General features: G+C 40.2%; 1 protein-coding gene across 3 annotated transcripts in view; it reads right to left on the bottom strand.

The window, feature by feature from the left end:
* The window catches only part of LOC121929748 (fer-1-like protein 4), a 71,827-nt gene extending 61,210 nt beyond the window's left edge, over window positions 1–10,617 (bottom strand). The window contains exons 1-9 of one of the 3 annotated variants that reach the window (XM_042465624.1): window positions 10,583–10,617; window positions 8,378–8,469; window positions 6,904–6,945; window positions 4,847–5,002; window positions 3,768–3,828; window positions 2,983–3,114; window positions 1,965–2,027; window positions 1,169–1,253; window positions 123–282 (exon numbers count right to left, since the gene is read on the bottom strand). In XM_042465624.1, the coding sequence (XP_042321558.1) occupies window positions 123–282; window positions 1,169–1,253; window positions 1,965–2,027; window positions 2,983–3,114; window positions 3,768–3,828; window positions 4,847–5,002; window positions 6,904–6,945; window positions 8,378–8,388 (710 nt within the window). In that variant the 5' untranslated portion in view covers window positions 8,389–8,469; window positions 10,583–10,617. Of the gene's footprint in view, window positions 1–122; window positions 283–422; window positions 527–1,168; window positions 1,254–1,964; window positions 2,028–2,982; window positions 3,115–3,767; window positions 3,829–4,846; window positions 5,003–6,903; window positions 6,946–8,377; window positions 8,470–10,582 lie in introns of those variants that run through there. The other 2 variants (XM_042465625.1, XM_042465626.1) reach the window with 2 other exon arrangements.
* Window positions 10,618–14,534: the final 3,917 nt, after the last annotated feature.

The raw sequence follows: 14,534 nt of genomic DNA, 5'->3' as shown, positions 1-14,534 counted from the left end.
GCACTACAGCCCTGAATTTATCTGTACTTATAGAACATGGGGAGGATAACACTATTTTGTAATCTGTTATCATCACTCTCCTTGGAGAACACAATACATATTCTTTTGCACCGTAGGCTTACTTTTCAATGTCTTCATTCTGGCCGCTCGAACTAGTAGGAATGGAAGCCATCACATCCCCCCGTGCGATCACAGAAATGTTGCACTTCACAAAGCCTTTAACTCCTGCTCTGGTGTCCTTCGGGTCATTAATCACAGCCCATTTCTGGTAGAATCTGTGATCTAAAGAATAAAGACAGGACAGTTGATTCACAATTCTTGTGTATCTCATTTACGTGATACCAATTATGATCTCCTAGAAATTAAAAGAATACCATTGCCTTGAAAAGGGAGTCATGGGAAAGCCAACAGAGTTGCATTACCTTGACAGAATAGCAGAGCATGGCAAATATTTAGCAAGCATATATCAGTATCGGTTCCCTGAAATCAACAGAGCTATGCAGAATGACAGTAGGACAGGTTATGGCTATGGGGAGTACTAATGTTTACTGAGGGTTTTCCATGTGCATGGTAGTAATCTCAATGCCACACATGTTTGATTTGGCTGGCAAAGTGAGTCAGTTGCTTCAGGCAAGTAAATCTGAGTGTCATGAAAGATCAACAAACAGAGTTTATTACTAATGCTGTTGTTTTACTCCCAGAGAGGTACTAGTAAGACTTTGTGCCTCAGGGGTCAAACACATTTGACTGTCCTGTGGTTTTATGCTGCTGCACCAGATGAAGAGTTACATTTGCTGCTTTGCCTCAGACAACAACATGTTTTGGGACAACCATTAGCACAGAGCTCAAACCCACACCAAAGCAGTTAGCCAGAGAAGATTAAATTTGTCCCAACTTCAATATCTTTGGCAAGAGAGTTGGTGTCGGAAGACCAAGATCATGAGCACTTGTGGGAAATATTTTCTAAATCTTCCCATATATTACTTGGCAGTGAGTTATGCTGATCATGAAAGAAAGACTAAGAAACAGGTGCAGAAATTTCATATCATTGTCATCAGGACAATATACAGGGGTAGCACAGGGCATAGATTAAAAGCAAACAATGCAAAGTTATGAGAAAAGGAATCAAGTGGCAGCTCTTGGCAACAGCATCTTGCAAGTACTATACCTGGCTGGCTGTATACAGTCTCTAGGTCAATCTTGAATGTCCCTATGAGTGTACCTAGAAATGGGATCTTCTTTGAATGAAAGACCTGTGCAGTAATACAAATCACCTCCTCAATATTATGAAATGGTATCACAGTCAAAAGTCAGTGTGCAGAATCTACAAAAATGGTAATATTCAAGCATAGGTGTGGGTGGTGGGAAGTAGAAGATTTGCAAACAGTGAAAAATGATGCAGTTAGATTGTAGCGTGTTAAACTGAGACTCGTTTCACAGATTAAGGGATATATTTGCAACTGGTTTCTATGTTTACAGATAGAAAAATTTGCAAGGTTCTTATTCTCAACAACAGTGTAATGTGTTGCTTTTCAAAGTATATAACCTGGCATAATAGTGTGGTGTGGTGTGGTGATAATGGTGGTGGTGGTGATGATGGTGATGAAGATATTTATTTCTTACCCACCTCTCCCCATAGATCAAGGCAGAGAACAGCAACAGGTTAAAATGCAACATGTAATATCCTTTAAAAACACATAAACCAGTTAAAACAAATAAGGACTTTACACTTGCATTACTAATCAAAAAAGAAAAAAAGTACAGATACAGCTGCAGGCTGTGCATTATTTATCACATCCAATTTGTCTCCAAGTGTCAAAACTCCCAGGGAAGAAGATGGGGAAAATGTAAGGAGAAAAATGGTTCATTGCCCCCTGCAATGAGAAATGCTTCTGAACAGCCCTGTATCTGTGCTCATGTCAGCCCTCCACCACCCTAAAGGTCATAATGGTTAGTATACTTACAGAAATCTCTATGAGTCTATGGAATAAGGTATCTCTTGGTTCATGGAATTCAAATGTAAAATACTGGAACAGAAGAGGAAGATTTTAAGGTGTTTGTTCCTAGAGTGCTACCACATCACTGTAGCATATACATGATCATGTTCCTGGCCAGAACTTGCAAATGATAATTTTGGATTACAACTGACAGTCAGCCATGCCAACTGGCAGAATCCTCAAATTTTTAGTCCCCCAAAATATTTTTTTAAAATCTGTGCTCCAAGCCTTCCCATGCTACTAAAGCATTTTCTCAGTGCATGTACACAGAACAATAACTGGAGTGTGTAGTTCAGTTACATATGGTTTGCACACTAAATCATAATGTATGAAACAGGGGTATCACTAGAGGGTTTGGGTTTTCAGACAGCACCAGATGACACCTTAAGGGGGGTAACACCACTGCTCTCCAAACATCTGCCTTTTGGCAGAAATGGGCTGTGGAGTTTGCCTGTGACCCTTTAAAGCGCTGAAGGGATGGTGTGACTGGGGCAAGGCTCAATTAGGGGAGAAAAGAGAAACTCCAGGATATTTTTAAAAATAATTTTAAACTTTATAAATTCTTTGAAAATTTTTCTTTAAAAAGATCAAATCTTACTAATTTTTCACTTTAACTACATGAAACTATATACATGTAAATACATTTAGGCTGTGCATATAATATTGTAATTTAAAGGTATAATTTAAATTTTGCTAGTTGGTTTATGTCACAACTATTATCATTATATTCAGTGATATAGAGAGATTATGATTTATGAGTAACATTAGTACAGAAAACATTACTAAGGATTCTATATGGTGAGGTATGGGAGGAGGTCAATGTGGGGATGATACCATGAGTTGCCTCACTGGGTTATGCCAATCCTAGTGACACCACTGGTATGAAATGGCCCTGACAGGGATAGTAAATCCTCTTAAAAGTTTGTCGTCTACAGTCAGCTACATAAAAGCAGTTATATGCTAGCTTTGTTTGTATGTTAGGTACCTCATTGTAAAAAGGACAGTTGGTTGACTTCTGTGTTGCAGTGTGTCTTTTCTCATCTCCAATTTTTACAACTACAAAAGGATCAATGTTCACGCCAACCAATTTCTGGGCTTCAGTTATGTTGATACCAATCTGTGGAGAAAATGCATTTTGTAGGATCAGTCTGGTAGGGTCATAATGGTGGGAGGGGAAATCAAGTAAGCTGCCATTCAGCTTTGTGCCTTCAAGTTGACTCTGACTTACAACAACCCTATCATAGGATTTTCTTGACAAGATTTCTGCAGAGGACGTCTGTCATTGCTTTCCTCTATATGTAGCCTACAGTATTTGACATTTCCTGATGGTGTTTCTTCCAAATACTAACCAGGCCTGACCCTACTTAGCTTCCAAGTTCAGAAAGGATCTGGTGCCTATTTAGGGAATTTAGGCCAAATTAAATAAGAGACATGACCAAACGGTTAAACTGCTTGTTTCAGTAACTTTGGATACAAAACAGGTATCATAAAGTTCTTTTTTGTAAGTTACTTGTATCTAGGGACACTTGGGAATTTCTTTTAACTTTGAAAAGAAGTTTCATGCAACCCTCATTCCCACCATGGTCCTAAAGGCCATCAGTTCCTCTCCTCTTTTTTGTGCGCTTGTACTTTGACTGAAGGCCCCCTGCCACCCCGTTTTCCCTCACCACTCCTCTGCTGTCCCCTTTCTTCTCTCACTGCCCTGAGGGGAAGCATACTGCCCACTATGGGAATCACTGGTTTATCAAAAGACTGACAAGTACACATCACCTGAAAGTTTTGAGGTCTGGGAGCAGAACACAGATCCCATTTAGAGAAGACTCTAGAACGGCTGAAAATGGAGGGGAAAAACATCATTAAACCAATACCTTGGCAATGTCATTTTTTCTGAATTAGTGATTAATTTTTGGAATGTAGATTGCTTATGAACATAAGTAAAGCTGTATTCAAGGATGAACATTAATAGCAATAAGTTGCTCTCACACACAATAAAAACCCTAGGAATAGAAGCTCTCAAACCTGAGAACTATATTGGGGGGGGGGGGGGGGGTGGAGGCATGTCTAAGTAACAAGATGATTTCCCAAGCAGTGGTAAATATCTTTTTTACTCTGAAATGTTTCCCTTGTTTATATAATTTAAGTGGGAGACAGCAAATTTTTAATTTAAAACTTAATTATATATATCTAGTTAATTGCTCAATTAATTAATTAATATCCTGCTTGTCTCCCCTATGGGACCCAATCAGCTTTTTTAAGAAAGAAAGTTTAATAAAAGGTTTACATTGAGCTCCCAGGTGTGGGGTATCCTAAAAACATTGTGCACTATAGTCAGAATTTCAGATCAGTTCACTTTCATTTCAGGAATAAAGATCACAGAGGTATTCAGTGAAACAGCTTCACAGGACTATTGTGAGGCAGCTTGGTTGAAGAGGGTAAATATGGAAGGATATTGAGCTCTTTGGAGGAGTTCCAAATGAACGCTTTGCCATAAATGTTACTTGTGAAAGACATCTAAACTAGATGTTGCTTAATGATGAATCCTAGCAAGAGTTAACAGCAGAAAAATTAGATATCTTATAAAAGCCAACAAAACATCTAAAGGTGCTCTGCTTGTTAGTGCATTATGACAGGTTCTAAGAGCACCAATTTTGTGTGATGTGTCACAGCAAGACAGCCAGCATATTATTCTCCCCCAGCACAGCAACCTTCATTTTAAAAAGGTGCATTTTGCTTTGCAACAAATTCCTTTCATGAAGGAACCCCCCCCCCTTCCATTAGAAAAGTGCTACTCCATTAACAGGCAAACAGGAAGAAAGGCATTTTAACACAACAGTGAATACAGAAAGTACCTTTTCACAGGGCTAAAGACAATGCCAGAAAACTCCATGTCAGATACATCATAATAATCATCCTCGTCATCATCTGTCTCCAGACCTTTGACAAGTTTTCTGCCAAGCACTGCAGCTTTTCTGTCTAGATCAGCAGCTCGTTTCACTTCAGCATCCCTGCAACATACATATGTGCTGCTTACACTTAAAGATAACTTTAAGAAACACATGGGTCTGATTTTATTGTTATTGGTTTGTATATGTTCATCAACATTAATGGCTGCAATATCACTATTGTTCCAGATGTGATGGTTTGATTCCACTGCTATTGCAGCAGCTATGCAGTGCAAGTGGGCATGGTATTCTCTGCCTTGCTATCCCCAAGCAGGAGAAGTCACTACAAGGAAATGGAGCCAAGCTTCCTCATTACCTCTATGGTTAATTGGAAGGTTGTTATCCTGTCTGCTCTCTCTTGACATTTTCTCTCTGTCTCTCTCTGTCTTGGCCCATGGGTTGTGAGTTATTTCAAAACACAACAGAACAAAAAAATCTGGAGAGCATGTTTTCACAGTGGAAGAGATAAAGGAAACAAAGCCCCGCGTGCTGTTGAATAAAGTCCACAAACTTTATTATCTTAAAAAAGCCCAATGTGTTTCAGCATTGTCACAAATTGGCCTTCTTCAGGGGCTATTACTAGAGATTTTGGAAGTTGCAGTCTGCACTCTCAACAAAGTAGACACTAAGTATAAGTGTCCACTTTGTTGAAAGTGCAGACTGCAGCTCCTGAAATCTCTGGTAATAGACCCTGAAGAAAGCCAATTTGTGACAAGGCTGAAATGCACTGGCCGTTTTAAGATAATAAAGTTTGTGGGCCATCAACAGCACATGGGACTTTGTTTCCTTTAGCTCTTCCACTCTACTTAAAACACATATACATGCACATGGGTTGTTGAGGATACTCCGAAGAGATGGAAAAGCGGCTGGTAGCTTGCACCCAGGCACAAGGCAGTGTGGAAGTCTGATAGCTAGACCTTCCCAAAGCCATACCACCATACTGTTGCAGAGAAATCTGATAGGCATTGTTTCCATTCCATTAAATCTCCATTTCCTTAAACAACATGATTGCTGCAAAACAGCAAAATAATGTGATAAAGTCCTAAATGTCCATTATCCCTTTTAGTCTGAATATTTTTCCTTTTTGCTTTCCTTTCCTTTTTGGGGGGGGGGGCAGGGGGAGCCAAGAATACTGCTTCCCACTGTAATCTCTGGCAGTCCAGTCCTGCCTGTAGTTGAGATGATACTATATCTCAAAGATATCAAGAAAAGTTGTTGTTATGGCAGCATCCTACTTTTCTACTATCATAATGTTAAAAACAACAAAACAGGTCCTCTAAGAATGAGTCTTTTTGTCTTGCCTATCAATAACCCTCTTGCTTGCTGACTTGAACTTGTATGTCTCATGTATTGCATGCCTCATAATTAATGGTTCTTAGAATGAGCCTTGGTTACATCAAGCTCAGCATTAATCATAACATCTCCAAGATAAAATGAAAGGCAAAATAGCACCTATTCTATTCCATTTACACAGTCCATCCAAAAAGGTAGTAGACAGCATTGTTGGCTAAAGGATAGCATTGGGGATAGCAGTGTTGGCTAGCCAGAGAGCTTCAGAGCAAAATTTCATGGTGCACAGAGTTTTGTTCTCTAACACTATGCTATACCCAAACACACACACACACACAGACACACCATCTGCTGCCTGAAGTAACTGCTTCACTCAGCCTAAAGGTTCAGCTGTCCCTGTGTCACACACACCATTGTGCACACTCTTTAATGTGACATCTAGTGATTTTCGTGCTTCTATGTTGTCATCTGTGTTGTAAATAAAGTAGTCACCAATATAACTGTGTTAATCCCCAGTCTTATGGTGATATAGTGTCCCAAGCTGACTCATAGCACAAGTACAGTGCTGCAGTTCACCAGTGTAGAATTTTTTGTACTTGATTCCACACACTTATTTTCCAGAACAGCAACTCATAGCATCAGACTATAAGATGGAATCAGAACAGGCCACTTACTCCAATTCCTCAAATCCAGGGTTGCGGATTATAACCTCTACGCTGCAATAAATGAGAAAAAATGAATCATACCAAGTAAACACAAGCCAAAAGTAGAAAACAGCTTTCTTTGCAATCTGATGTTGGTGTAAGTGGCCTGGTACAGACCGCCCAAAAAGGGCAGTCTTCCGGCACCTAGTATTCTGCCGGGGGGGGGGGGACGTAGCAGACAAACTGCGCGGTTTCCCGCCGGTGGAAAAAGAACCTGCAAAAAGCGGGTTCTTTTTGCAGCGTGATACTGATGCCGCAGTGCACAAATGGTGCACTTGGGACATTAGTATTGCGACGTGACATGCGTCTGTACAGGGCGCCACCATTTTGACTTACAGAATACATGCTAGGGTTGCGGGGCATCTGTAAGCGATGCCCCAAGGCAACCCTAGCACGTCATCAAGTACCGGGCCATAGTTAACCTTTCTTGGATCCTCTCACTACTGGCCCTTTTTAACAATGCTGGCATACTGCTCTTTTGCAATCATATGGAAGCAGGACTGTAACAACTATCAAAAAGATACATCAGTTCTGATCTTCAAAAAGGCAGAGGATAGCAAGGGAAATGTGGCAATGCAGTTAAATTGTCTATATGCTATGGGTGATTAATAGCAATTCCAAAACAATTAGTAAGTACATATTTTCCTACCACTGCCTCTTGTGGTTTTATACCGTATGCATCACTCTGCCATCAGAATACAAAATACAATACTGTACTGAAAGGCTGCTAAGTATGGCTGCATCCAAAGCATTATCTGTAACCATAACCATGACAATTCTTCAATACGGAACAGCCAAGGACTATTGTAGTTATCTTAAATTGCAAATACTTGGGTCATGAGTGTGCTGAAATCTTAATCCTTATTCATTGTTTTTGCTTCCAGCATAGACGTTTTCAATTATTTACAACAACACAAATCTTTCTGTACATCTATTGCAAAAGTTTCAGTCCAACATCCATTATAGACTTGAATTATAGACTCAAATTATTAAAATCATACATTACAATCCAAATTCCAAGAAGTCATCTTAATACATTTTACGTGAATTTGAAAATAATTTCGTTTTTACAATTTTAAGCAAGAAAAAAATGATTTAAAATCTCCCAAAACTATGAAAATAGAACCTTGCAGAATTGGCTAAGAGCCATTGTAATGTTGTGGATTAAGTGTTGGACTAAGACTCCAGGAGACAAGGTTCAGGTCCCCACTTTGCCATGAGCTTGGGCGAGTCAAATTTTCTCAGCCTTAGAGGAAGATTATGGGAAATCTCATTTGAGTGAAGTTTTCCAAGAAAACTGTATGAGAGGTCACCATAAATTAGAGTTGTATGCTGAAGTTACTTGTAACCTCTGATAGAACCACAGATATCTTAGTCTTCAGAAACAACAAAAAGTACTGTAGGAATGTACTGTACAACTGTCTTCTAAAATAATTATCCAAACCTGTCTTTCATTTGGTAGACAAAGTCTTCCTCAACCCATGTTCCTGCAGCACCATCAGGAGGCTGATATCGCAGATCTAATTCAATATAAATCTGTAATGTGAAAGGCAAACCTTAGGAAGTCCACAGCTATTATTTACAAGCCACCCTAGAAATTGTTGTGATTTGGATTTGCTCTAACAGGCAGGCTATATATTTATTGAAATACAGTACTGCCACACTAATATCCATCTGACTTAAAGACATCAGAAAAGACCTTTAGCACACTGTCATGCCCAGCCTGGAGGATGATTTGGAGGACTCAGAGGATGAGCCAGAGCCCCTGGGACCTGAACCTGTAATTGGGGAGCCTGTGGTTGGCCCTAGCTCTGCTGGAGTAGAGTCTGTGGCCCCTCCAGAGGTTCAGCAGCCAAGTCTGCCTGGGGTCAAGGCTGTGGACATAGAGGAGGATCTGGGAAGTGTGCCTATCTTCAGGGAGCATTGTGCTGAAAGAGAGGGCCTTCGAAGATCATGGAGGCTTTATCAGAAGCGTGTTTGTGATCAGACACACCTGAAGGCCTGCTGCTTGTCTATCTAAGCAGCTGGAGCATGTGTGGCTCTTTGCCAGTGGTTATCTGTCTTTTCTATAGGAAAGACTTTGTCTCTGGCTCCTGTGGCTTCTTGGAACAAAGCCTTGTTTCCTAGATTGCTATCTTGATTATCCAGAAACCTTGACCTTGGACTGCCTTATTCACCTCCCTATCTGATACCTTGAATCTCAGACCGTCTGACAACCCTATCTGATACTGCTTTGAATCTCCAAGACTGTGTTGCTTGCACTGACTCTGCTATCTGGGGGTTTGTTTGTTTAAGAACTAGCTGGCTTATCAGCCATTTGGTTGCTTTCCTGGACATACACATGCAAAAGATAGTAATGAGAAAGAAAAAAACAGTGAGCAAAATTAAGCAATGCTGGTGCCTACATTGATTGTCTGTATCTTGAGGTGTTCAAGGGCCAGGGCTGGCCCTACTATTAAGCCCTACTATCTACTGTCTTACTATATTTTTACTGAAAGATATAGCCATGTTAGTCTGTAGAATCAGTAAAGAGATCTTGTAGTACCTTTGAGACTAAATGAAAGGAAGAAATTGGCAGCATGAGCTTTTGTAGACTTTTTTAAAAATAGTCTTTATTGAAAATTAAGTCTGCTTCCTGAGATGCATCTAATTCCAAATGCATCTGAGGAAGCAGACTGAAGTCTATGAACACTCATGCTGCCAACTTCTTTTTTTTAGTTAGTCTCAAATGTGCTACAAGATCTTTCTACATACGGTATATTTTTACAGTCAAGGATGGAGAGTTGTGCTTATGGGATATTCTGCTTCATCTTTCAAAGCAATTTGGCTAGTTTGGGGTAATGTGCACCTTGACTGGGAAGGGAGGATCTGCCATTTTGTCTCTTCCTGCAAAATGTCCTGACTCGTGGCAAGTGGCATTCTTGTTGTCAGCTTAGATAGGGACACATAGGATGCTTTCTCATTACCTAAATAAGTACTATGGTTACATTTAACAACCCGTTTCACTATAGAATCCTGGGGTCGGAGATTAAGGAGCAGTAATCTATGGAGAGAGTCAAGTGCCTCTTCAAACCATCAGTCCCAGGATTCCATAGTGGTGTGCATGTCTAAAGTGGAATCATAGCATTATAACTGTAAAGAATCCTATGATCTACAATGGTAAAAAAAAACTTCCTGAAACGCATCACTTTTACCTTTGGTGTTTTTTATGTTAGGTGTGGGATGGGGAGGGTGTGAATGGAAGTCTGCAATGCTTTTTTCTCCCAGATATTTTTGGCTGAAAGCTTGAATAGAGAGATATAACACAACTCTTTGTTCAGATTAACCAAAATATCGGAAGAAGGAATACTGAAGGATACTTCAAAATATCTGAAAGTTCTGCCATTGCAGAATTACAAACATCTCCTCTACCACCTTCTACAAGACTAATCGGTCTCATACAGCTCCCTACTTGACATCATCATCACCCAGGACCGCTGGAACCCCAGAAGGGATGGGGAACATTTAAGTCTTGGAAATCTGCCCTTTTTTTGAACTGAAAGTCCCAAATCCTCCAGACATCATGCCCACTTGGCCTGTTGTCAGGGGGAATCTGGGAGTTTTAGAACAATAAGTAACGTCTCTGGTATGACAACATTAAATCACTTACTCCAGTGATGCGGTGATTTTGTTGTCAACAAGAGCTTCTCTAGTTTAGCCGTCCAGATGTTACCAAGTGCTGAAGTGATAACAGGTACAATAATCTATAAAAAGCAAGCAATGTGTAATATAGGTACAAAGCACGGCATGGAGCTCGATACTGGAAGAGTCAAGAGAGTGCCATAATATAACATTTATTTCTGCATTTATTTAAAGATTTAACTATTTAAAATGTTTAATAATATTTAAATCTTAGATGTTAAATATTTAATCATTATGAGCTTATAGCTTCAGTTCTGGTGCAGTGCTAAGAAGTACAGCCTCTGGGATTACCTAGTATTGGTAACCATTCAACATTGATTCAGTCAGTTAATTCAGTTTGGACTAGCCAATAGGGTTCCAGCCTATATTATATATCAATATTATGTATTTAATCATATGATCTCAGGGTGATTACAGTGAAACAATTAAACACTTTACAAGTATAAGGAAAATAATAATTAAGTAGACTAAAAGCACATTAAACTAACAAGTTAAAGCAGACTAAAATCAGTTGAAATCATTTAATGTATGTGCAGTTGCCATACAAACAATTTGATCTCAAGAGCTTTAATTCTTGTTCACTGCTTGCAGAATGATGCAGTCTTGGTGCAAGTCAGACACCATGGGAAAGGATCTAAAAGTGGCACATCAGCAAGTTGAGAACACCTGCTCCCATGTCCCCCACAGTGTGTTGCTGCCACTGCTGGGACACAGAGAAGTCCTGTAGACTCTCTTCTCAGGTGGGTGTATATATGTATGTAAGCGGTTAGTTCTGCACATCAAAATATAAGAGTGTGGTTTCTCTTGATGTTCAGGAACATTTGACATAAGGGTTCCAGTAGCAAACAAGAGAGATAATGAATATGCATTTCAAGTTTCAAAGCAATGGAAGCTCCAAGACCCTTCCAGGCCATTTGCCCATTCCCCCATGATCTTTTGCCTATTTGGAAAGTTTTAAAGTTGAGTTTTCTGAGACCTTCTAGGCTATGGGGGAAATGGATTAGAATAGCATTCTCCATCTGATATCCCGCTTGATGTTTTGCATTACAACTTCTGCCATCCCTGACCATTGACTTCCAAGTTGAAAGTGACAGAATTATAGGCTAAAAGATTAAAGGTATCAGGATGGAGAAAGCCTAGATTAGATTACCAATCGCAGCCTTCTCCTTTTTTTCTCTGCATATAACAGTCCTCCAGGATATATATTTATTTTGTTTGTGTGCTATGTTGTGTACATTCATGTAGAAAAACAGTTCATGCGCAACCAAGTCTATATCCTGGAATATTTGGTTGCCTTTCAATCATTAGTCTACTCTTGCTTGGTGATGTTTTTGCATCAGTGCAGTAGGAACTCACATAGCTGATGTCCCGGCTGCACTCTGGTGTGATGTGTGACTCTCACAAAAGGGGCAGGAATTACCTCTTGTGTGACACCTAACAATAGTTACCAGGTGGTGCCCAGCATACTTTAGTTTCATTCTAGACGACATATGGGAATCATAGGATCTCGGATGTTGGACTGGAGATGGGGGTTAGGGCTCCTCCAGATAAAGAGGAATTTGTTTCATTATTTGTTCCTGCAGGGAATGAACCAAGTAATTTAAATAATTGTTTAGGTCCCCCCAATTCATTTTCCCTCAACCCCAGGGCATGTTGTGGCTAAGGGATGGCGGATAGCCAAGCAAGGAGGATACCCAATGCAAGCTATGCAATTCTCATCAGCCCAGGCAGCACAGAAAATAGTAGAGGGATGCTGGAGTTGTCTAACAAACATCTCGGGGGCTGGATGATTCCACATAAGAGGTGGCTATGGATTAGAGATGCATGAGGTGTAGCTCAGGACCATCATACGCCACATCCAACCAGTTGTGATGCTCTGCCATTCAATTACAAAACAAAAAGCCCTGCGGATGTTCAAGTCAAGGCATGTCTTTAACGCCATTCATTCTAGATGTGCTTTCATTCTAGATCAAAGTCCTCTACAAGTCACCAAGTCATAAATCATGTAGTTTCCCTGGGATTAAGTAAAGTATAAGACCTCCAGTATATACATATCCATCATTCACTTGTTATTATGACAACCTGCAACATCTCAATGCTATATCACCCTTTGAAAGAAATATGAACTCACCTATTACTGATAACCTTGCTGCAGTTGTAATTTAACATTAGCATCTCTTCCATAAGGATTTTTCCGTACTGTGGCCAGCGAAAGATCAAAGTGAAGAAGAACAGTAGAGTCAACACTAGAAACTTTCACAACCCCATTTTCCAGTTCTGTTTTTATTTTATTTAGGCTCTTACAGATTGTTGAAGAAGCATGAGTTCTCACAATAGAGCTTCTTGGGTTTTTTCTGATTTTGGCCAGTTTCATCATATCCAATCTCCACTTGTAACCATTTTCTAAGCTGCACTAGGGCTCTCTAAAGATTTAAAAGCTGCAACTGATTTCTGGGGTGCCCCTATGGGTTTGAAGGGCAATTATCTCCTCTCTGCTGTTTAAAAATGTTTTGAGTTACAATTCAAAACTTGCATTTCACTCAGGCATTGTTTTCTCTATAGCACTATAACTTAAAAAACTTAAAGAAAGTGGGGAAGAAAAGGGGGAAAGCCCCTTTCTCATTTCCCCTCCAAATCTCTAAAAAATTGGTTACTACCTCCACACTCCAACCCGTTCACTTTTTCTTGTCCCCCAGTGTCATGGAGGGCAGAGAAAAGCTGGAGCAAGAGAGGTTCCCTATCTCCAGAATATTCCAATAGATGGCACACACAGTGATTCATCTTCCAAAACTCTGGAGGAAACCAGGAAGATACTGGATGATATGCATCTTTATGTACCACTATCAGAACATAGGAGATTATCAGACAGGGGGAAATTGGGAAAGAAAGGCTATTCCCGAAAAATTTTGCACTTGTGCTGAAGATTTTCAGAAAAACGTTGCACGTATCACAATTTACCCATAGATCCAGAAACCCAGCAACACCATTCCTGGACTTCCCATGAATGGTTTGTTGCTGGAGAATTCCTGGATCTTCATGGATTAAGTCCTGGATGAACTCGATGTGTCTGAAATCTTCAGCATAGTCACACACTTTGTTGGGAATATGCCCTTTTACTCCTGGCTTTTCCCACCGCTGATAATCCCATGGTCAGGAAGTGGATGATCTTCCTTGCTTGGCTGCTAGCCACTACACTATAACTGAAAGGGTGGCCAGAGGGGACTAAAGTTGTTTAAAATGGTATTACCTTGCAGGAACAATATTTAAACCAAACACTTCCTAGCTGAAGAAATCCTTTCATAGTTATATCCTCGCATCTACCAAGACTACTGAAATGATGCACGACCACCAGACAAAAAACAAGCAAAAACATTCTTTTTTAAAAAAAATTAAACTTTCAATAATAAAAAAACACAAGCAATAAGAAAACCACACTTGATTTTAAGAGCCAAAGGCTGTACAAGAACAGAAAAGTCTTGTCACTCAATGGAGGTTCAATAAGGATGGAGCCAACCTGATCTCCCTTGGAAGAGTTTCCACAGCCAAGTGCTGCAACTGAGAAGCCTGCTCTTGTTAATAACTAAGGCCTGTTACAGACCAAAAATAAAGCTGCTTCAGTCACAGTGGAGTGTTGGTCTTCAATGATGCATTCGTCCAAGAGTCCAGAGACCCACCAAGCCACACCCAGTCCTTAGGGCTGGGACGTGGCTTGGGGTGCGACTTCTGGACTCTAGACGCATGCATCATTGAAACACCATACCTCCACTGTGACTTGAAGCAGCTTTATTTTGGCTGTCTGTAACAGGCCTAACTCTCGTACTCTAGGGTTGTGAGACACAACACACTCTCTGCTGGGAGCAAATTCTAGGCAGGCCATGTAGGAGGAACTAGTCTTTCAGACATCATTATAAGAGGCTTTG

The sequence above is a fragment of the Sceloporus undulatus genome, chromosome 4 (assembly GCF_019175285.1).
Source record: "Sceloporus undulatus isolate JIND9_A2432 ecotype Alabama chromosome 4, SceUnd_v1.1, whole genome shotgun sequence".
NCBI classification, from domain to species: domain Eukaryota; kingdom Metazoa; phylum Chordata; class Lepidosauria; order Squamata; family Phrynosomatidae; genus Sceloporus; species Sceloporus undulatus.
This window is presented reverse-complemented; position numbering and strand designations above follow the sequence as displayed.